This window comes from Haematobia irritans, chromosome 3, assembly GCF_050003625.1.
Source record: "Haematobia irritans isolate KBUSLIRL chromosome 3, ASM5000362v1, whole genome shotgun sequence".
NCBI lineage: Eukaryota > Metazoa > Arthropoda > Insecta > Diptera > Muscidae > Haematobia > Haematobia irritans.
Window position 1 is genome coordinate 124737453 of NC_134399.1, and position 24612 is coordinate 124762064.

The 24612-nt window shown below is 31.6% G+C and overlaps 1 protein-coding gene across 8 annotated transcripts in view; it reads right to left on the reverse strand.

Moving 5' to 3' along the window:
• Positions 1 to 24612, reverse strand: part of Tlk (Tousled-like kinase) — a 493920-nt gene that overhangs the window by 11815 nt on the left and 457493 nt on the right. For 2 of the 8 annotated variants that reach the window (XM_075299456.1, XM_075299459.1), the window contains exon 2: positions 16822 to 18128. The exons of 1 other annotated variant lie outside the window; for it this stretch is intronic. In XM_075299456.1, coding sequence (XP_075155571.1) covers positions 16822 to 17256 — 435 coding nt within the window. In that variant the 5' untranslated portion in view covers positions 17257 to 18128. Of the gene's footprint in view, positions 1 to 212; positions 347 to 933; positions 1066 to 16821; positions 18249 to 24612 lie in introns of those variants that run through there. 5 more of the 8 variants (XM_075299458.1, XM_075299457.1, XM_075299462.1 and 2 more) reach the window with 5 other exon arrangements.

Sequence of the window (24612 nt, forward strand, 5' to 3'; positions counted from 1 at the left end):
ATTCAAGAATTGTAGAGAAAATTTGTCATTGTAGTAATATTTGCAATTCTTAAATTGCAATTTGGATTTTTTTTAAAGAGGCTCCACTTTTATGTTACACGCACACCTTAGATATACACTTTTTTTGCTCTCACTTCAGCAATTTTTTCTTATAAACTTTCTTTCATGATTTCTTATAATGGGTGGTGGTATTATAATGGGGGGATACGCACAGATATTTTTTATTCCTCTATAACGAAACTTCCACTTTACAAAAACAATTTTAGTTGAATGCGAATTTATTTAAAAAAAGTAGTTTTGCAAATTTATTTTTGTTTTTCATTATTCTTGTTTTCTTTTCCCTATCCGACCGATGACTGTCATTTCGCTCGCTCTGACACAAGAGTGTGGCTGTGTGAGTGAGTGCGTCGAGAGTACGAACCAGAAGAGCTAGAGCCGCAAGCATATGAGACAGAGGGAGATAAAGAGTGTGGTGTGAGTAGTGAATGGACATTGAGATTGGAGAAAAATAATACATTTTTTTTATTTATCACGTCTTTGTTTTTTCCTTTGGTTATGTCGATTTAATTAAAACATTTTATCAAAAAGTAAAAAAAAATACTACTTTAGTTATTTAATTTTTTTAATTTGTCATCATAGATGTTGTCTCATTGTCTGATGTATTGAATTGATCTGATCGTTCACCGTCATCGTGATGTATTTGCTTATGTGTGAGTGTATTCGTCGGCAAACCGAAATTGCCGAAAAACAAAACGAAAAGAAATTGATGACTTTTTTCCTTCGAGTTACTCGAAAAAAAATTGCAATGAATTTTTTAATATTTTTTCAGCGATAAAATGATTTTACAATAACACTTTTCAACACTGGTATCGGTTAGGGTAGGCAAAAGGCAACAACAAATTATAATATTAAGTTTGCAATTTTTCTTATTACTTTTTCACATCACTTATTTTTTCATTTGCAAAACCAAAAATCTTTACTTTGAATGAAAAATACTTTGTATATTTTGGGAGACGAACAAAAAACTTGTCTTGTTCCGCGAGACGTTGATAATGTTAAAAGGAAGGAAGAGAAATATTTTATATGCCAATAAATGGTCTCATGATGGTGGTGGTGTGTTGTGTTGTTGTCTCATCGCCGCTGAGGCTGCTGCTACAGCGGTTGTTCGCAACGTCATTGTACAAAACAATTCTTTTTACATACATACCAAATCATACATTCGTGAACAGCAGTAGTACGTCGTCTGATGTCGTACATTCATATATATCTTTTGCCAATTGTCGATTATAGTAGGTGTGTTTGTGTATGTATGCGAATGGATGAATAGTAGAGTAGTAAAAGTACCACAAAATCAACAGCCCAATAAAACCATTGAAACAATGGGTTACCCTGGCCGATCAAATGCACAAATGGGCCAATAAATCATATAAAATTTAAACGAATTTATAATTAAAACAAGTTTAGTTTTTTTTTGCCTTTTAGCTATAAAATAAAACTGTTAATTCAAATTGCAATCTCTTGATTATTATTGTTTCCCCATTTTGAAAATTTTAATTACATTGCCATGTCCCCCAACATTTGCTACTTAAATTTTACAACTATGCGACCCACCATATTTTGAGATACATTCAATACATATTCTCGTACCTATCTCATTAACGCTCTCGCTCTCTACATAAATATGTAGCAAAATGTTATTCTCTTCTGTACACTCTACTCTTTCTATGTTATCCAATTTACATTCCGGGTTTTTGCTTGCCTTATTGTTTTCTGTGTTTATGCCTTGTGTATATGTTTGTATGCGCGCGCTCTAGAGAGATATAACAAGATAAGGTGTTAAATTAACAGATGTTAGGTCAATGAGGTGTATCATTTGACTGTCTCTTATTTATTATTTAAACACACAGTGGGACATTTATGGTTCACAGACAGTTAACAGTGGTGGTTTCACATTGGATTTAATAATGATGGGGATTAAGTGTTGTTTGTTTACAACATAAAAAAAGAGCATAGACAAAAGATCTGGTATTACAAATAAATGTCAATTAAACAGAAGGGCGGAATGTAGTAAAATTAATTTCATATTCTCGTATTATTTTCTTTTCAAAATTTTGTAATTAATTGAATATGTTGAAGATATACGTAGATAGGAAGAAATCGTTTTAGTTGTAAACGTAAATTGATTCTTACACCAGTTGATAGAAAGGAAACAATATGTACATATATGTATATTTAGGCTTATGCTAAAGGCAAAATTTGAATAAGTTTTACCATCACTCAGCCGCCGATAACAAAGTTGAGTGTCGGCTGCCGCCGACATTCTTGCCGATTTTTCGGCTTGTCGATGACTCCGCCGATTAAATCGGCTCATTTCGACTGAAATATAGCCATGTCAATTAATGAAAATCTATTCATTTAAATCTGAAAATTGCTTTTAATCATTATATCTTCAGCTACAAAAAAAGATTTGTTGTACAACTGATCTCAAAGCCTTTCGGATACATTTAAATATGATTTTTTAATTAATAATTGAACTCAATCATATTCAGTTAAAAATTGGAAAAAAAAATTATCAAACAAAAATATGTTATTTTGAAAAATTTTATTTCTATAAACAATTTTGTCAAAATTATATTTTTAAGGAAAATTTTGTCACAATTTTATTTCCATAGAAAAATTTGTTAAAATTTTATTTCTATAGTAAATTTTGTCAAAATTTTATTTCTATAGAGAATTCTGTCAAAATTTTATTTCTATAGAGAATTTTGTTAAAATTTTATTTCTAAAGAGAATTTTGTCAAAATTTTATTTCTATAGAAAATTATGTTAATATGATTTTTTAATTAATTATTAAGCTCAGTCATATTCAATTAAAAATTGGAAAAAAGTATCAAACAAAAATATGTTATTTTGAAAAATGTTATTTCTATAAACAATTTTGTCAAAAATTTACTTATAAAGAAAATGTTATCAAAATTTTATTTCTATAGACAATTTCGTCAAAATTATATTTTTAAGGAAAATTTTGCACAATTTTATTTCTATAGAGAATTTTGTCAAAATTTTATTTCTATAGAAAATTTTGTTAATATTATTTTTTAATTAATTATCGAGCTCAGTCATATTCTGTTAAAAATTGGGAAAAAAAATATCAAACAAAAATATGTTATTTTGAAAAATTTTATTTCTATAGTAAATTTTGTCAAAATTTTACTTCGATAGAGAATTTCGTCAAAATTTTATTTCTATAGAAAATTTTATTTCTTTAGAATATTTTGTCAACATTTTTACATCTATAGAAAACTTTGTCAAAATTTTATTTCCATAGAAAATTTAGTCGCAATTTTATTTCCATAGAAAATTTTATTAAAAGTTTATTTCTATAGTAAATTTTGTCAAAATTTTATTTATATAGTAATTTTTGTCAAGACTTTATTTCTATAGAAAATTTTGTCATAATTTTTTTTCTATAGAAAAATGTTGTCAAAATTTTATTTCTATAGAAAATTTTGTCAAAATTTTATTTCTATAGAAAATTTTGTCAACATTTTATTTCGATAGAGAATTTTGTCAAAATTTTATTTCTATAGAGAATTTTGTCAAAATTTTATTTCTATAGAAAATTTTGTGAAAATTTTATACATTTTATTTCATTTGCATCCCATTTAATGTTTTTCGATTTTTTGGTATTAAAATTAAATCCAGAAAGTCTTAACGATGATCCAATCTGAAGGTAAGACAATCTACTCTGATGGATGGATTTTGTATCCGAGGTAAGAATAGAAAAATAATTTCTACGCATCAAAAAAATTTATTTTCTGTATACAAAAAAAAAAGTATAAATAGGTCATCTAACGATATGTACCTATTTGAAAAAAACGTTCACAATACCCCATTAAGTAAAAACACACCACATTCAGTGGGCATCGCCATTAGTTTCACTTTAATTTAGATTTTCTCCCAATTTTCTAGTTTGTCCCTACTAATGCAAGGCAGCCATTTCAATTATTTAGAGAAATAATGAATTATCGAATTTGTCAGCGCCACCTCCTCAACTATCAAATGCGCTGATACTTTTCACCAAAAACAATGGAAGATGAAGATGGGAAAATGGCAGCAGAGGGTATCAAACCATTGACGGCGTTCGATGCAAACGTATCGTTTATGATTTTTTGTTCCACAAATTAAACTAAGAATAAAAAGAAATTTATATCAGGGAAAGACGTAGAACAATCGGTCAAAAGTTTCTCATTATTATTTACACAAAATTTAACATCATTTGTGAGTTTTTAACAAAAAATATTGCAAATTAAAAATGAACGAACGTGTATGTATCGAACACCGTAAATGCAACTTTTGGTATGACGTCGCCCATTTTCCCATCTTCATCTTCCATTGTTTTTGCTTTTCACCATACACACAGGCACACACACAAACATTCACCACTACCTCATATTGGTTAGTAGCAAATTATTTTTTTTTTTCAAACCTAACCTAACTAACCAAAGAGAGTATATAACATGCATAGATATTTTTGTGTTTTATTTTCATTTGTACATCTCCTCCGTGTACCTATAAGCATACAATCTTGAACGAGTGCACTTCATACAATGCCACACAGCCATCCATCCATATACTCCGTTGACTTATAAAAAGCCCCATACGAAAAAAAAAACTTTTAAACAACAAAAAAATCGCAAATACGAAGATGAAAGACACGAATGAGCAAAAAATGAAATGAAAACTAAAAAAACCAGTCCAACTAGTTTAAAAGGGGAATGGACTCCAAGTGGTGATAAGACTGAAAGCAAGACCAACAACAAAACACAACGACGACCGCATACAAAACGAAAACGCCAACCAGCCAACAACAATAATAAAAGTGACAAGCAGAAAATATATGCGAAAACAATAAAAAAAAAAAATTAAACAAGAAATGGTACGACCAACCAAAGACAATAAACTTGAGGAAGATAGGAAATTGGCTTGCGCCATACCAAATGTTGCATTTACCATGTTAGTTCCATACATGTTTGTAATTCTTTTATTTGTTTTTCGTTTTTATTTTTTAAATGAAAAACTTAATTTTCTTAATGAAACAATGCTAAATTTTAGGCAACAACAAAAAAATATACATTTTCCCCTTTATGGAAATGTATTTCCTGCACTTAATTTCTTTTTATTTGCATTTTAATGCTATGTCAATACTTGTCGTATACGCGTTTGGTTCGAGTATGAAACTAACACGGTAAATGGTTTGATCTCCTCAGTAGCCAATTTCCTATCTTCCTAGAGTTTATTGTCTTTGCGACCAACGACCAGATACCAGACCAAAATAAAACCAAACACACAATAAAACAACAGAAATTCCTCATTTAATTGTATCCCCCCAAACAACATCAAACCTAGACACTGAGCCCACGATGCAACATGTTGTGGTGTGTACGTTAAAACGAACGTGGGTGAATGAATGAAATGTGAGAGAACACACTTGACATATGTACATTTGGTAATATTTTGTGGTACGTTTTTATGTCCAATGTTAATACGATAAATCATGATGTGATCACACTATAAGATTGATCTGTATGATATATTGGTCTTATGCGTCCTACAGACTATAAGTTTTTCCGGACGGAATGTCTGTGTTTGTTACGAATCTTACAGTGTGTCCAATCGATACGAATTGTCGGCGATGACTAAATAATCAGTAAATGTGTTATCGATCCCATAAACATGCAGCAGTATCGATTATGCCTTCGGACTTAACTTGTAATGTGACCAATATATGGGATATGTTCGACACGAGCACTGTCGTCCGGATAAACTTATAGTCTGCACGGCGCATTAGACACCACTTTGGTCAGCTGGTTGATTCCATTCCATACGCAGAAACTCTTTGAGAAAAGATTAGGGAGAAACTAAATGTGAAAACCGAATTTCGAAGGTGCTAATAAAACGGAAATAAATTTAAAAAAACTAATTCGGTTTAATAATACTTCGAATGCGAAATATTAATCCAATGTTTTATATTTCTTCATACAAACGGGCTTCTTCTTCTTCCACTACTTGATTGTGAAAGAGAGTCAACATCTGAATAATTTAAATTATTCAAAGGAACGATATAAACACTGTAGTTCCTCTAATGGTAGTAGACGTCAGTTATGTCAAATACTAAAACCTATACGAATTAATAGTTTGTTTCTACAAAAGGAACGATAAATCCGAATCATTATGGTGAACGATTTTACCCAAGACTTATGGAGCGATGAATCCAAGTTTAACGTGGTTGGAAACGATACTAGACCATTTCTCCGACGGCCCATTCATTCTGCACTTAAACCTACAAACGTCAGGAAATTCTCATGATAATTTAGATGGCGAGTACGCGGAGTCTTAACAAGTCAACGACCCAAAGCATACAGCAATTAAATAATGGCTAAATGAGACCAAAATAAAAGTAAGTTTAGTGGCGTCACAATGCCACGATCTTAATCCCACAGGGAAATCGAGAAATTAGGAAGAATTATTGCAAGGTATCCAGAAGAATTGGTACAATAACACTCCCGATAAGTGTGAGTCAAAAATATTAATTAGTCATTGTGCATGAATAATTCGCCAGAAGGGTTATTCCAAAATAAAAACTATATTGTTAGGGATATGTTTTGTGATCGTCCTAAATGTCCAAAATATAAGAAACATCAGGTTCTGTCCGACGCTAATTTTTTGTTTAAGTCCTCTCAGAAGAGATCACTCATTTCTTAGTTGTCCACTATTGGAAAAATAACTACAAAGTGTCCAAGTTTCAGATGTTTCACTTTATATGATACTTAGACCAATTCTACTGAAAACTCTACACACGATGCTCATCTTTAATTTTATTCATATGATTCACAAAAAAAGCTATCCGTATGATAATACACATCTTGAATAGATTTGGAATAATAAGCTCATTGCCATTAGGGAATTGTTATTCAATATACAGTGAAAACTTTCAGAACTACACACGCACGGTTGCCTAAATTTTGTCTACATTTCGGAGATGTCAAGTTATTGGAGACTATTTTTTATGTGTTAAAAGTAGGTATTAAGTTCGAGTTTAGCCGCTATAATCGCCATTTTTTCACGATTACTTTTCTTAATTAATCCACTTTAAGGAATACAAACTTCGTGAAAATTTGCTTTGGGCTATTCCCCATCAAGTTATAATAAAATTTGCAACAAATATGTATAATTTTATGCCATTTTTTTACTGACTTAGTTTTCACTTTAGCAATTTCAGCGGCTAAACTCGAACTTAATACCCACCTTAATATATCAAACGTTTCACGACAATTGTCCACTTTTGTGTCCGGTTTTCCAAATATCCAAGTTTGAGAAGTCTTTCTGTAGTCCCCAAAAAAGATGTGTGAAAACGTAAGCTGTATACGGCTGATACGGTCGAAGATCTCGAAGAAAATCACCTTTCCGGTCGATTGGAATTTGCCAATATGACAGTAACGATTTGCGAGTGTGATGTACACGATAGCTAATCACTCTTTGAAACAATTGTATAGGGAATTCCAAAGCTAAATATTAGTTGATGATTTGACTTCAAAGATGTTAGGTTAGTTTGACAATAGGTTTAGGTTGTTCTGTCTCATGTCGGCTGACATACACCTAAGCCAGATCTCGAAGAAAATCACCTTTCCGGTCGATTGGAATTTGCCAATATGACAGTAGCGATTTGCGAGTGTGATGTACACGATAGCTAATCACTCTTTGATTCTAAAGTCGATCGGTGTATTGAAACAATTCTATAGGGAATTCCAAAGCTAAATATTAGTTGATGATTTGACTTCAAAGATGTTAGGTTAGTTTGACAATAGGTTTAGGTTGTTCTGTCTCATGTCGGCTGACATACACCTAAGCCAGTACTCGGCTTATTGTGGGCTCTAACTTCTTCTGTCCATTGCACCGTTCTTTTATTCCTCAAACTCTGTGTCTCTAACGACTTCCCTAATTGGTTTTTAAGCTGGGCCAGGTCCCGAATCATCTTTTCATTGATTTAGTCAATTCGTTACCTAGTAAATGCAGGGCAGTGACAAAGGTATTATTCCAAGGTCTCAATATTCTCAAAACACATCCTAAATTCACCATCCCCTGCTGCTCTTATTTAGTACAGATGTGCTAGGTTAGGTATAGTGGCAACCCAATATTCCAGGTTCACTTAGACTATTCAGTTCATTGTGATACCATAGAGGCGAACTTCTATCTTATCACTGAGTGCTGCCCGATTCTATGTTAAACTCAATGACAAGGGACCTCCTTTTTTTATAGCCGAGTCCGAACGGCGTTCGACATTGCAGTGAAACCACTTAGAGAAGCTTTGGAAAACTAAGAAATGTCAACAGCATTACTAAGGTGGGATAATCCACCGCTGAAAACCTTTTTTGGTGTTTGGTCGAAACTGCATTTGAACCCACGAACCTGTGTATGCAAGGTGGGCATGCTGACCATTGCATCACGGTGGCTACCAGATGTGCTAACAATCCTAAGTGGCCGGTCATTGTTCCCACGGTCCCCCTTTTCTTATCTGGGTCACCCCACAGTATTTTCGCCGCTCTTCTGACCATTGCATTGGTCCACATTGTTTTATGTGTCTTCCGTGCCCATTCATCCAAATAGGGCCGCTTTGCCTCTATTGGCATTGCATTCTCCAAGTTTACTTCCCTATGTGTCCAAGCTCTTATCCCAGTTCATTTTCCTTTACGTATCCTCTTATTCCGGCATGTCCTGTTGCCAATATAATGCGGATCCTGTCGTATATTTCGATTACCGTAATGTGTGCTTATTAATAAAATGTTTTTTTAAAAAGATATTCTAGATAAAGACATTCCGATATTCTAGAATTGAGCGAGAATCACCAGGCCCCTGACGACCCAAATATCATTACCCACAACTTGGAATAATTAAATAAAGACAAACAATTCCTTTCTCAAACATTCCCATCTCTGCTCACTTGTTAAAGCCCCAACGTTATGGTACGACCCGCTCGAAGGTTTGAAACAATATGCTGTTGCATGATGTTTTAGTATGATTGGGTGTTTTCCCCACAAATCATGTTTGAATGTTTTTGCGATTCTTGTCAGTCGTGTTGTTAACAGTTTGGTATGGCATGCATTTGCTTCTCATTCGTGTGTAAAACGTTTTTAGTTTTACAGTTCATGCCGATGAGTCCAAAGACAATAAACTCTAGGAAGATAGGAAATTGGCTACTGAGGAGATCAAACCATTTACCGTGTTAGTTTCATACTCGAACCAAACGCGTATACGACAAGTATTGACATAGCATTAAAATGCAAATAAAAAGAAATTAAGTGCAGGAAATACATTTCCATAAAGGGGAAAATGTATATTTTTTTGTTGTTGCCTAAAATTTAGCATTGTTTCATTAAGAAAATTAAGTTTTTCATTTAAAAAATAAAAACGAAAAACAAATAAAAGAATTACAAACATGTATGGAACTAACATGGTAAATGCAACATTTGGTATGGCGCAAGCCAATTTCCTATCTTCCTCAAGTTTATTGTCTTTGGATGAGTCAAGGTCGAGAGACCGTATATACAACGACGTCACGTAACGTCATGCGAATTATGTTGTGGCTGTTTTTGTTGTTGTTGCGCTCTTTTGGTGGATCCCAACAAAAACTCATAGAGAAAAAATTTCATTTTCAATTCACACCGATATATTCGGCAAGTGAATGCTTCAAGCGCAAGCAATCGAATGTGTTTGTGTGTGCAGATGAAACGGTTTGCGCGAGTGAATTCAATTCACTCGTCGTCTCCCATAGTACGATGGGTGGATTGGCGTTTTGTTGTTGTTGTTGCGCGGGGCGTATTTGTGTGTGTGTGTGTATATGTAAATGTTTTTATTGTTGTGTTTGCACAAATAGAGACTGTGGCGGCGGAGGAGATTCATCAACAACACGTCGGTGGCGATAACGATGATGAACGAATTTAAATTTTTGTAAATATTTTTAGTTACGGCAGTGGAATATTTTTAGAATATTTTCATTTTCTGTTTTTGGCTGCTGCTGCTGCTTCGGTCAGTGTCTGAACACACGTACACACATTTTTGATTTTTCTATTGTTGATTTGTGTTTTTGTTTGTTTTTTTTCGTTTAAATACACATAGAAAATACATATTTGCTTTTACTTTTGATTTAGTGAAATTGTTAGGTCGAAACACACAGAGCGGAATTTAATTGTTTTAAATAAATTAATTTACATTTGTTATCTTTCAAACTGTAACTAGACAAATTCGGTAGTGAAAATATTGAAACAATTACAATTAGGTGATGATCAGTATATATTTTCACCATTTACAAGAATTTTTTCTACTTGCAAACAAAAAAGAGAAAAAAAACGTTGGGAAATTGGATATCGCAAAGAAAAGTGTAACAGCACCAGAAATGATCTGAAAATTGAAGGCCAAATTTGATCGAAATCCACGCCGCAGTGGTAGGAAACTTGCTTCTGAGTTGATATCGTGATATCGAGAAGGCAACAAGTTCAAGTCCCAAAAAGTGTAAGAGCTCACCAATGCACAAAAAAGGTAGACTGGAATGAGCCAAGGAGTTGCTTCGCTTCCTCAAAAGTGGCCAATTACTGAATTTGGTTTTTTTTACACTGGATTGGTCACCAGGACTCAAGCGTCGCCGATTGGTAAAGTGTTGTAACCTTTTTCGTACCACCAAATTTATAATTTTCGCAAGTTCAAAAATTTATTTTATACGTGAGATTTCGGTCATTGGCAGGGTTGATAAAGTTGACACTTTTGTGCTTTTTTTCGATACATTTCGACTGCCAAAAGCACCGTGGCATGACCGCGAGCCATTTTGGTATTTTTTCATCACAATTACTCTATAGAGAGTTATTCTGCCCTAAATGTGAACGTTTCTCAGGTATCAACTCAACTCTAAAAATTATAAATAACATATGGAAAAATGAGGATATTTAGTTGTTATTACAGGATCTCAACATTTTTGAGAGGAATATTATCTATACCACCGTGGTGCAATGGTTAGCATGCCCGCCTTGCATACACAAGGTCGTGGGTTCGATTCCTGCTTCGACCGAACACCAAAAAATTTTTCAGCGGTGGATTATCCCACCTCAGTAATGCTGGTGACATTTCTAAGGTTTTCAAAGCTTCTCTAAGTGGTTTCATTGCAATGTGGAACGCCGTTCGGACTCGGCTATAAAAAGGAGGTCCCTTGTCATTGAGCTTAACATGGAATCGGGCAGCACTCAGTGATAAGAGAGAAGTTCGCCAATGTGGTATCACAATGGACTGAATAGTCTAAGTAAGCCTGAAATATCGGGCTGCCACCTAACCTAACCTATACCACATTCGCCACACTGAGGAACAGAGTATTATAAGGTAGTGTATATACTTGAAATGCCCAGAAGGAGACGAAATACACACATGGTGTCTTTAGCAATAATGCTTAGAGCCGGGCCCTGAGTCGGTTGCCATAGTTGGTACACTCTTAGAAAAATATGTTTTTCATATGTTCCGATATAAACAAAATGTGTTTCGGGCACAATTTTAAAACACAATATATTTAAGTGCAAACAAGGAATGTTCCTAAACTAACACTAAATGTTTGGTACATCTATGTTAATATGTTAGAATATATTATGTTTGGGGCATGAATGTTTCATAAAAATCATATGTGTGAATGCAAACATATATAAATTTACAAATTTCGACTAAACATACATATGTTGTGATATTTTATTCAAAGCGACAGAGAGAGTATAGAGAAAGAAATAGAGATGGAAACCGGGAGAGTCCACGTGGCAAACAAATGTATGTTTCTGTTAAATAATGTTATGTTTGCATGGGCTCGTGGGCGCTGCAAACTATGCTATATAATTATCTACTGGTGACTATAACAGCTACGTAGTCCAGTGGGTAGTTTGTTGTCTTACAAACTGTATAGTCCTCGGTTCGATTCTCCGTGCAGGCGAAAGGTAAAATTTAAAAAATTTATAAAAGTGAATAATTTCTTCAACATTATTTGTATTACAGAAAAAGGTGCCAAGAACTAAAATATTTCGAGGAAGTGAAAATTACGAGTATGTTAGGCAATGAGCACAATCGTCTTTGGAAAAAATTCTTCCAAGCATATAATATTTTTGGGCTCAAACTTCCAAACATATAATATGTTCACATAAAACAAACATATTAATGTTTCGGCAGTATCCAATAATATATGTGCTTCCTGCAAACTATGTTTGGAACATATGTTAAAGAAGCGATTTTTTTTTTTGAGGGTGTAGAATTCTACAAAAATTTGTAATTTTTTTACTGTTTTGTAGATTGGTAGAATTCTTGAGTTTGTTAGATCTTGTTTCTTTCTTTACAAATTTTCTATTAAAATAAACTTTTGACAATATTTTCTATAGAAATAAAAATTTGTCAAATTTTTCTATAGAAATAAGTTGTTGACAAAATTTTCTATAGAAATAAAATTTTCTATAGAAATAACTTGTTGACAAAATTTTCTATAGAAATAACATTTTGACAAAATTTGTAAAGAAATAAATTGTGGACAAATTTTTGAGTAAGAATAAAATTTTTCTAAAATTTGACAAAATTTGTAAAGAAATAAATAGTTGACAACATTTTCTATAAGAATAAAATTTTTTCTATAGAAATACAATTTTTACAGATTTTTCTATAGAAATAAAACTTTGTCCAAATTTTCTTAGAAATAAAATGTTGACAAAATCATCTACGGAAATAAAATTTTGAAAAAATTTTCTACAGAAATAAAATTTTGACAAAGTTTTCTCTAGGAATAAAATTTTGTCCAAATTTTTTATAGAAATAACATTTTGTCAAAATTTTCTATAGAAATAAATTTTTGACAAAATGTTCTATAGCAATAAAATTTTGACAAAATTTTCTATAGAAATAAAATTTTGACAAAATGTTCTATAGAAATAAAATGTCGACAAAATTTTCTATAGAAATAAAAATTTCAAAAAATGTTCGATTGAAATAAAATTTGCAAAAAAAATTCTATAGAAATAAAATGTTGACATTTTCTAAAAAAAATGTTGACAAAGTTTTCTATCGAAATAAAATGTCCACAAAATTTTCTATAGAAATAAATTGTTGACAAAATTTTCTATAGAAATAAAAATTTCAAAAAATTTTCGATAGAAATAAAATTTTGAAAAAAAAAAATTCTATAGAAACAAAATTTTAACATTTTCTATAAAAATAAGACATTTTCTATAGAAATAATATTTTGACAAAATTTTCTGCATAAATAAAATTTTTACAAAATTTTCTGCATAAATAAAATGTTGACAAAATTTTCTATAGAAATAAAACGTTGACAAAATTTTCGATAGAAATAAAATTTTGACAAAATGTTCTATAGAAATAAAATTGTTGACAAAATTTTCTATAGAAATAACATTTTGACAAAATTTATATCGAAGTAAATTGTTAACACAATTTGTTAACACAATAGAAATAAAATTTGCAAAAAAAATGTTTATAGAAATAAAATTTTGACATTTTTTATAAAAATACAATTTTGACATAGTTTTCTATCGAAAAAAAAATGTCCACAAAATTTTCTATAGAAATAAAAATTTCAAAAAATGTTCGTTTGAAATAAAATTTTCAAAAAATTTCTATAGAAAAAAAATTTTGACATTTTCTATAAAAATAAAATTTTGACAAAGTTTTCTATCGAAATAAAATGTCCACAAAATTTTCTTTAGAAATAAATTGTTGACAAAATTTTCTATAGAGATAAAAATTTCAAAAAATTTTCGATAGAAATAAAATTTTGAAAAAAAATTCTATAGAAATAAAATTTTAACATTTTCTATAAAAATAAGACATTTTCTATAGAAATAATATGTTGTCAAAATTTTCTGCAAAAATAAAATTTTTACAAAATTTTCTGCAGAAATAAAATTTTAAATTTCTGCAGAATCCCATTTTGGACAACTTAATATTTAAAATTTTAAATATTAAGTTGTCCAAAATGGGTATAGATTTAAATATACGTATACTTTTACAATAGTCTTTAAATTTGATATTATGGAATTTTAGCACTTTTTGGCTTCGAAAAGTACATCTACTTTGTAGTACTGTTTCGTCAACATCATTTATCATGGACCCTAGAGGAATAGAGCAAATCGTAAAACTCTAATGTGACTGTGCTTACTGTGTGTTTTCCCCCTCATCCCTATTTAGACAATATATCCCAAAAATATAGAAACGATAAAAATGTTTCACATTTATATTGATATACTCCTCAATTTTATTACATGATTATTTTAGTTTCGTTTTTTTTTTCTCGATGTTATTTTAAAGTAGAGACTATTATCGAAAAACTCTATAAATATATACGAAAAACACGTAATTTTGGGACTATTTTTTTACTGTATGTCTCTAGTAAATGGACATTAATAGAAAAACTATATCTGATATAATTTCAGATTCTACTGATATTATTGGCCAAATAGTGCTTGTTTTCACAAGGCTATTTGGTTGCAATTCAAGGTTCAAGTTTTCAGATCAAACTCAAGTTCAAACTTAGAACTAATTGAGGTAGGTCCGCAAAATCAAAATTTTTTTCTACACGCTAGTAGTACAAGTAAAAAAGGGTTAATATATGGTGGTGGTCGTCTCATTTTCATTTCTCCAGCACATGGAAGACGATCGCCAGTGTAGTGGTTCTTGATCTTATTTATAGCAGTTCGTGCAAGATGATAAAAATTTTACATTTTTTTTAAATTTTTAAATTACTATGGATTTTCTACAGCAGAGCTTACATTCATTACTTTTGTTTTATTTTTTGAAAACTTGTCATTAATTTATTTAGGAATTTTAATCTAAATTGGGGATTTTGGGGACGAAAGTGTACCAATTTGGGGAATAGACCGCAGCAGCCGATGCGGACTAGACCGCAATGGCCGATGGTCGTTCCCTGCTCGTATTCATCCAACATGGGATCAAAATAAATATTGTCGGGAAAAATGTTCTAAAGACTATGTTGAAGTCCCGTCAAAATTCAATGTTTTGAATTTTTTGGAAATCGGGTCAAATCGACTAATCACAATTTTGTATTGATCAAAATCTACTCGAATCGAATAAAATGAAAAATCAAATTTTAAGGAAAAAATCAAACAAAAAAAATGTTTTTTATTTAAAGATTATTTTTAAATTCATTAATTTTCTTTTTATTCGACCTTTATCAATATATAATGAAATGATTAATCAGACCTCGGGTTATTTTAAAATTCTGAAATTTTGAAAAACCTCGAAAACTCTACTTTTCCGAATGTAGAAAAATTTGAACAGTCTCCTTTCTAATCTCATTACAATACGTACTTCAAATTTGAACTGCTTTGTGAAAAAATATATAAAAAATTGCAATACAATGTTGTCCCTATTATTGCTGGCCAGATCAACAACTTAGAAATTTATCCTGATCATGAATATATTGCATATATATCCTTTTTATTGTCAGAAATCGATAATTGGGAATGAAAATCTCTTCATTGTACTTCCAAAATCTCATCATTATACTTCCATTATGATGAAGGGTATAAAAAACAAGCTTAGAAAGTACTTGAACAAAGAAATTTCTACGAGTTATCACGAAACTTTAATGTAGGTTTTTAAAGTTGTTTGTTTTTTTTTTTTTTTTTTTGATGGATGTGGTGGTTTTTGAAGCAAAAACAAAATTGTGTATACTGGTGGGCACACGATGGTGATTTCTTTCACTTTACATAAACCAACCAAATTAGCTTTCCATTTGATTTTGCAATATGTATATTTATCTACTATGCATTTGTATATATCATATCTTACAGATACATTTTTTGTTGCTGTTGTATTCTTTATATGTATGATGAACATGTTTCGTTTCGTTTAATGTTTTTTTTTCGTTTTTGTTAGGTTTTATTTTTTCATTTGTGGTATACACAGAGAGGTATGATTTTATAGCTGTCGTTGTTGTTGTTGTTGTTGGTTGTATTTTTCGTCGGTATCTACTGACTTTTATCTTTTTGCAGTTGCTCTAATTTTTTTCTTGTTAAATTCACATTATCATAATGAAAAGAAGGCAGGCAAACACATCCATACACACACATACACAATATAATTCGTATATCTAACAAACAATCGTCGTCACTGGGACTTACGACACGATAACGAATACCATACATTTTGTTTCTGTTTGAAGTTCTCTTGCACTCTCATTGCAATGGATGGGTGAAAAGAAAACCATATATACATTCTCTCTATATTAGCTGTTAGCTAAAAGAGATAAGTTCGTATGTTATCGAGGTTTCTCGTTTATTCTCAGGCGAGTTTAACTAGTTCTTATGTGGAGAGAAATGCGAGAGACAGAGAGTCAACGAGAATCCAGACTGTTCAAGTGTAGAAAGGAAACGAACAAATGAAATTATGTGTCATAATTTGTTGTTGTTCTGTCTGCGCTGCATTCGTTTTCCCCCCATTAACAGTAACAACAACAACACTAAGCATTACTAACGAAAAGAAACGAGTACAAAAAAGCACGTGCTACTAATTTATACAGCCCTGCTTTAATGTATGCGTGTGAGTTGTATAAAATTTTTTTAAGAGATGAAACAGAGAGACTATATAGATAGATTTTTGTTTACATTTTGTCTGATAATTGGGGGGGAGCCTATGTATATATTTTCAATAAAGATACACTAGTGAGGACCGAAATCTTCATATTAAATTTTTCTTTTTGATTTATTTGTTACTTACTCTCTGTTGGACATATAGAGGTTGTTGTTGTTGCTGATGTTGATGTTTTCTATTTCGTTTTGTTGTTGTTGTCGTTGTGGATGTTGCTATTGTTGGATTAATGTAATTAACATTGGTTAAAAGTGCAGCAGCTGCTGCTGCTGCCGAGGCAGCTTCAATTGCTCTCGTTGCTGTTGTTGAGGCTGTCGTAAAATCTGTTGTGGATCTTTTACGTGTACGTTTTGTTGTTGTTGTCCGTGATGCTATTGTATGTCCTGCTTGTGTTAAATTGTTTTTATTAGATGCTGCTGCTGTTGTTGTGGATGATGTCGCCGTTGTCGCTTGTATAACCACCATGGGATTTGTTGATTGATATTTTGTAAAATTTCTATGATGTGCTGAACTTTCGGTTAAAGTTGGAGTCTCTATTAACGACATTGGCAAGGTGAGAGACATTGGGTGAGATGGTGCTTCGTTTCTTTTGGGGAAATGTAACAAAAATTCGCCAAAAAGAGAATTGTTCGTTTAATTTTGAATAATTCTCCCAGCGAATTGCACCACTCTGTTTATTTTTTGGAAATTCTCTTTAGGTGACACCAGCGCTCCCTTTTTTAACACTTAATGTTAGTCTTCTGTTAAGCCAATGTTATATATTGCAGTGAGATTAATCTGTCTTTAAAAATGCATTTTCCTTAAGATAGGGGGGTTAGACGACGACAATGGGTGTCTCTTTCTCGCTACAAACTCTCACTGTTGTTGTTTGTCTATGAGAATTTGTTGGTTGGTCTTCTCTCTGTATCTCGAAAAATTGAGAGTTGTGTAGATGATTTTGCAGAGAATATCTACCTCTTCGCCTAGGGGATTAAACAGCTGTTTTTCGACCGGCTTTATTGACAGCTGCTAATAATACTCGTCGTAGTTGTTGTCGGCTGGCTGACTGGCTGACAGACACCACCACTGCTGTTATGTTGCCTTGTTTTCGTTGTTGTTGTAGAAGTAGTAGTTGTTTTTGTATACGTACAAACATTTGTATGTAAGTATGTATGTCCGTTTGTACACATTTAGATTTATAAAATACAATAATTTTCCAATGTACTTTTTGTTCACTGAATTTGTTTTTTAATTTAGGTTTTTCTTCTTGTTTGGTTTCTTCATTTCACACAGCCATACTATTAAGTCGGCATGTATATATGTATGTAACACTAAAATTAAATTGTATTTTTTATTTCCTTCTTGAAAATTGTTTCATTTCACACAAATATTTTAAATATTTTCACTGGGTTTTATTTACAATGCTCGAAACATTGTAGAGATATTTATTGCCGTTTCTATAACGAAAGAGGATTATATAAATTGGGATTCATTTCCATAAATAGGGAATTTTTAAGGAATTTTCATTACACATTTCCACCTCATGCGATATATTCCCTTTAATTTAGTTTTAATATTTTTATTGATTTAGAAATTGATTTATACATTTTTTAAATTGAATTTGTTTCTGTTTTTTATTTTTTTTTTTTTTTGCACAATATTCCTTTGTGTTTTGTATTATTCCATTATTTTTACTGGTGTGTGAGCTTCGGAGTCTACTGAGAATAAGGCTGAGAGTAAAATATGCTGTTTAGAATGAGCCACAGTGTTGGTTGTGGTGTGTGCGTGTGTTATATATTTTTTTTATTTGATGTTATTGTTGCTGTAGTAATAGAGTATCACAATTGGGAACACAAGACTATACCGTGGTAGGCTAAATAGGGGTCGGTCGTTTGAATGCGGCGAAAAAGAAGAATAAATTTTTTAGGGGCGAGATCTCTCGCAAAACCATGAAGAAGAAAACACAACACTCGAAATTAAAAACACGTCACGTTTGTAAGTCGGAACATTTAGCACTGTTGTTGTGTGGTTGTAGTTGCTGTTAAGTCAGTGCCTTAGACACCGTAACCAACAGCCATCAACAAAACAATCAAACAAACAAACCTACCTACACACGACCATACACGAATGAACGATGAAGACCAATACACATACACACACACAAACGAACACACAACATTTATCGTTTGCCGTTGTGTCGTTGTCGTTCATGGTTGTTCTGTCGTTGTAGCCGTCCACGATAACAGCAATGCACAGTAGTTTCGTAGAAAAATGAATCGATTTAGAAGTGCATAATTTGCATAATAATTGCGGCTAAATTTGAGAAAAGAAAATATTGACCTAATATGAACGGTTACGCTTCCTAAATTTTAGGACATACGTTTTATACAATATGAAGGACTTCCGTGTCCTATCAGTAATTTAATATCTAAGCTAACTAATGTTGTGATAGTACAAAAAACTGGTATATTGTTTATACATGTCACCAGTGTTGGCAGTATTGGGGATTTTTTCGTGAATAGGGACGAAATTTTTGAGTTGGGGATTTGGTGGAGAATTTCCAGAAATTTTGTGATTTTTTTGGACAATTTTCGAAATCATTTCAGTATATTAAATCGGGTTTAGAGTTATGTTTTATATGAAATTATTTTTTTCTACGTGTTTCGACAAGTACTGCGAGTCTTCAAAATAAAATAATAAAAAACTTTCCTCTTCTCAATTCCACGGTATTTATTTGGGGCCCTAGAGTTAATTTACAATTTAACCTGCTTGACTAAGAAATTGTTCTACTACTATGAAATTATTTCTTAAGGACTCGACTCGAAGTGTTGCCCTCTTATCTGCGTACATCACATATGTGGAAAATATATCCCAAACATATAGAACAGAGTTCATAACGGGCCAACAACGCCATTAGGGCTGTCACCCGGGATTTCGGGACACGATTTATCCACGGTTGCCACAGTTGGTAGAATTTTACCAAAAATGGTAGATTTTTTACTGTTTGGTAGATTGGTAGAATTCTTGATGTTTTGGTAGATTTTGCAAAATGCTCCAATTAAGAGGTATTAATTTCTACAGAAATAAAAATTTGCAAGTTACTATAGATAATATTTTACAAAAATGTTCTATAGATATTAAATTTTTAAATAAATTTTTGACAAAATTGTCTATAGAAATAAATTTTTGACAAAATTGTCTATAGAAATAAAATTTTGACAAAATTGTCTATACAATTAAAATTTTGACAAAGTTTTCTATAGAATTAAAATTTTGACAAAATTGTCTATAGAAATAATTTTTTGACAAAATTGTCCATTGAAATAAAATTTTGACACAATTGTCTATACAATTAAAATGTTGACAAAATTTTTTGTAAAAATAAAATTTTGACAAAATTTTCTATAGAAATAGAATTTTGACAAAATTTTCTATAAAAATAAATTTTTGACAAAATTTTCTATAGAAATAAAAGTTTGTCAAAGTTTTCAATAGAATTAAAATTTAAAAAAAAATATAGAAATAAAATTTTGACAAAGTATCTTATAAAAATAAAATTTTGACAAAGTTTGCTATAGAAATAACATTTTGACAAAAATTTTCTATAGAAATAAAATTTTGACAAAATTTTCCACAGAAATAAAATTTTGGCAAAGTATTCCATAGAAATAAAATTTTGACAAAATTGTCTATAGAAATAAAATTTTGACAAAGTATCCTATAGAAATAAAATTTTCACAAAATTTTCAATAGAAATAAAATTTTGACAAAATTTTCTATAGAAATAAAATTTTCACAAAATTTTCTATAGAAATAAAATGTTGACAAAATTTTCTATAGAAACAAAATTTTGACAAAATTTTCCACACAAATAAAATTTTGACAAAGTATTCCATAGAAATAAAATTTTCACAAAATATTCTATAGAAATAAAATTTTGACAACATTTTCTATAGAAATAAAATTTTGACAAAATTTTCTATAGAAATAAAATTTTGACAAAATTTTCTATAGAAATAAAATTTTGACAAAATTTTCTATAGAAATAAAATGTTGAAAAAAAATTTTCTATGGAAATAAAATTTTGATAGAAGACGATTTGCATAAGATAAAACAAGTATATACAGCAGTAAGTTCGGCCGGGCCGAATCTTAAATACCCACCACCATGAACCAAATATTAGGGTTTCCTTTGAAATTTCAGGAGGGCTTGAGGACTTGAGGACACAACCCGAAGATAAATTTAAAGATTTCACCTATGAGGACTATATCAGATTCTGGATTTATAAGAACCATTTTTGTTTGAGGTTTAGAGGAATCATTAACATCTCTTGTAAGTGTGCAAGAAAATTATAAAATAACGTCTTGATTTGAAATCTTAAATCTGTAGAAGTAAAATCTGGAAATTTTACATTGAGTTTCAAACAATTTTCATGATCAGTGCGCCTTGTACACCCTCAAGAAGTGAAGTCGGTCTATATGGAGGCATTACCAAATGGACCGATAAAAACTTAATCAGATACACGTTTTTGTGAGCCTAAAATACCAGAATATTTACAATTTCAGGCAAATCAGATAAAACCTACGGTTTCTAGAAACCCAAGGAGTTAAATCGGGAGATCGTTCTTATGGGGGCTATACTAAAATATGGACCGATACGCACCATTTTCGGCACACCTCTTTGTGACCCGAAAATACCTCTAGATTTCCAATTTCAGGCAAATAGGATAAAAACTTCGGATTCTAGAAGCCCAAGAAGTAAAATTGGGAAATCGGTCTATATGGGGGCTATACCAAAATATGGATCGATACTCACCATTTTCGGCACACCTCTTTATGGTCCTAAAATACCTCTAGATTTCCAATTTCAGACAAATTGGATAAAAACTACGGTTTCCCAAGACCCCAAATCGGGAGATCGGTCTATATGGGGGCTATCCCAAAATATGGACCGATACTCACAATTTTTGGCACACGTATTTGTGGTCCTACAGTACCTCTAGATTTCCAATTTCAGGTAAATTGAATAAAAACTGCGGTTTCTATAAGCCCAAGAAGTAAAATCGGGAGATCGGTCTATATGGGGGCTATACCAAAATATGGACCGATACTCACAATTTTTGGCACACGTATTTGTGGTCCTACAATACCTCTAGATTTAAAATTTCAGGTAAATTGAATAAAAACTGCGGTTTCTATAAGCCCAAGAAGTAAAATCGGGAGATCGGTCTATATGGGGGCTATACCAAAACGTGGACCGATACTCACCATTTTTGGCACATCTCTTTATGGTCATAAAATACCTACAGATTTCAAATTTCAGGCAAATTGGATAAAAACTACGATTTCTATAAGCCCAAGACCCCAAATCGGGAGGTCGGTTTATATGGGGACTATATCAAAACCTGGACCGATATAGCCCATCTTCGAACTTGACCTGCCTGCAGACAAAAGACGAGCTTGTGCAAAATTTCAGCACGATTGCTTCATTATTGAAGTCTGTAGCGTGATTACAACAGACAGACAGACAGACAGACAGACAGACAGACAGACGGACAGACGGACATCGTTATATCGTCTTAGAATTTCTCCCTGATCAAGAATATATATACTTTATATAGTCGGAAATCGATATTTCGATGCGTTACAAACGGAATGACAAACTTATTATACCCCCGTCACCATTCTATGGTGGTGGGTATAAAAAAATACTGGCAACACTACATGTCACTGTGCTCAGAAAAGAACAGCAAAAAAAAAAAATAAACCGAGAGCTCGGCGCAGCACTTTAATATTTTATTATTGTTGTAGTTGCTGATGTTTGTTGTGGTTGATTCTTATTATTTTTTTTTTGTTCTCCAATTCTTTAAAGGTAATAAAGTCCATATAGAGGTAAGTGTATACCCCGAAAAAGCACTCACACAACAAATGGTGGAAAAAAGGCAGAAGCAAAAAAAAATGTAATACACTTTAATAATTGACGTTGAATGGTTGGTTGTCTGTCCGTCCGTCAGTTTGTTTCTCTGTCTGTCGAAAAGTTAGTCGCTCGGTAGTGATGATTGTTGGTTACATGGATTTTTGGTTGGGCTAGTGATAGAGTAGCCTGGGCTTTATATCTTGGTGAACACACATTTGTATAAATGTACATAAAATCAGATTGAGATATTTATGTATGTGGGTAAGTATTTATATCATACATTGGGTTTGTTGTCGTCGTATATCGTCGTCGTCGTGGTCGCAACGAACAAAAACAAAAAAAAAATCAAATCAACATACCTTCATACATTCATCTATAACACCAAATATCCCATCGGCAACAGCATGCCTGCCATGCTACACAAATCGACTACAACGACACAACGTCAAACCAACTAAGTGACATACAAAAATGTGCATAACGTAAGTCTGTGTCGGTTGTATTGTCGTTCGGTCGATTCCTTGTGTAAATATAGTTCTCGTTTCATTTGAGAGAGAGGAGTGAGTAAATGAGTAGAGCTCTACACTACACAAATAATTGTGGGTTCGTTTTTAATTTTGTTTTGTTTTTCCTTCCTATATATCTCGAATCGCCCCCATCACTCCGCCACCCCCTTCGACCCAACAACGATACTTCTTGGATCGTTAGAATGTATGTATGTATTTGGTATTGTGAAATGAATCATAGTCATGGTCAAAAGTTTTCACTAAAGGATATATGTACATTTACATATTTTAAAGTTATAGGAAACTTTTCTAGGATTTCTGGAACATTATTCAAAGGTGCAGCATAATTTTAGGGATTGCCATTAGGAAAATTTTCCAATGTCAGAATGTGAAGATGGCCCAGAAAATGAATGAATTAATAATTAATATATAATTTAATTTGTAAGGATGCTCATCCCTTGTACTTTAGTTATCATTAGGGATGCTGTTCAGCGTATCTAAATTCGGGGGAATTTTGAGGGGGGATGAATCCCGAATCCCGGAATTTTTTATTTTGAATCCCGTTTTTTTCAATCACCGAAGTCAATTAAAAAATTAATTGTCTCAATTAAAAACTTAATTGATACAATGAATTTTTGCGATTGAATTTTGATTTAAATAAAAAATTTCTTAAACCACTTAAATTTTTAACCTTAAATGCACAAAATCACCGATTCCTCAAAAAAAATATATATATTATGAAAAATTATAAATATATAATATGCAAAATGGTACAAAAGCACATTTTTTTTTCTTTTTTTTTTCAAAATTTAGTTTTAATTTTTTTTTTTTGCAAAAATAGTGTTATAATCTTAAAGGATACAGTGCGCATTAAACTAAGTTTTTGTTTACAAATAAACAATTTGATTGTAGTAGAACAAGGAGAATAGAAATATTTTTACAATACACAAATGTTTTACCAACATTCCTTTTATTTCTGGTAAAAATTAATTATTTTCTAATTTTGTAGGTTTTTGAGTTTTCGGGCAAAATTTAATTTCAATTTCAGTTGACATACAAATTCTATAAAAACATAATTTTTGCAACTGCGTTATGATGTTTTAAATGCAACAAACTCGATTTCGCAGAATTCGGTCAAAAATTTTTTTTCCTTGTTGTATCTTAAAAGATACAGTGCTCATTTAAGGGTTAATCGAATATTTTTTTATTAAAAAATTTTAGTTGGAAACATTTGGTGATATTTTTTTTTTCTTTGTGCAATTCAACTTAAGTTACCTATTGAACATTATGACTCCATATTTTTTTCCATTTAGTGCCACCAAATCTATTTGTTATTATTTTTAAACGCATTTCGTACCTCTTTAGATTCCCAGTATTTTTTGAAGGTTTTTTTTATATCTAGACTAATTTGGGTTCTTTCTAAGTATTTTAGGGGAAAGGTAACAAAATCACCTGGTAACACTGATACTGTGAAATCAAATATTATTGCACTCCCTGATATGAATCCAGTTATCAGGTA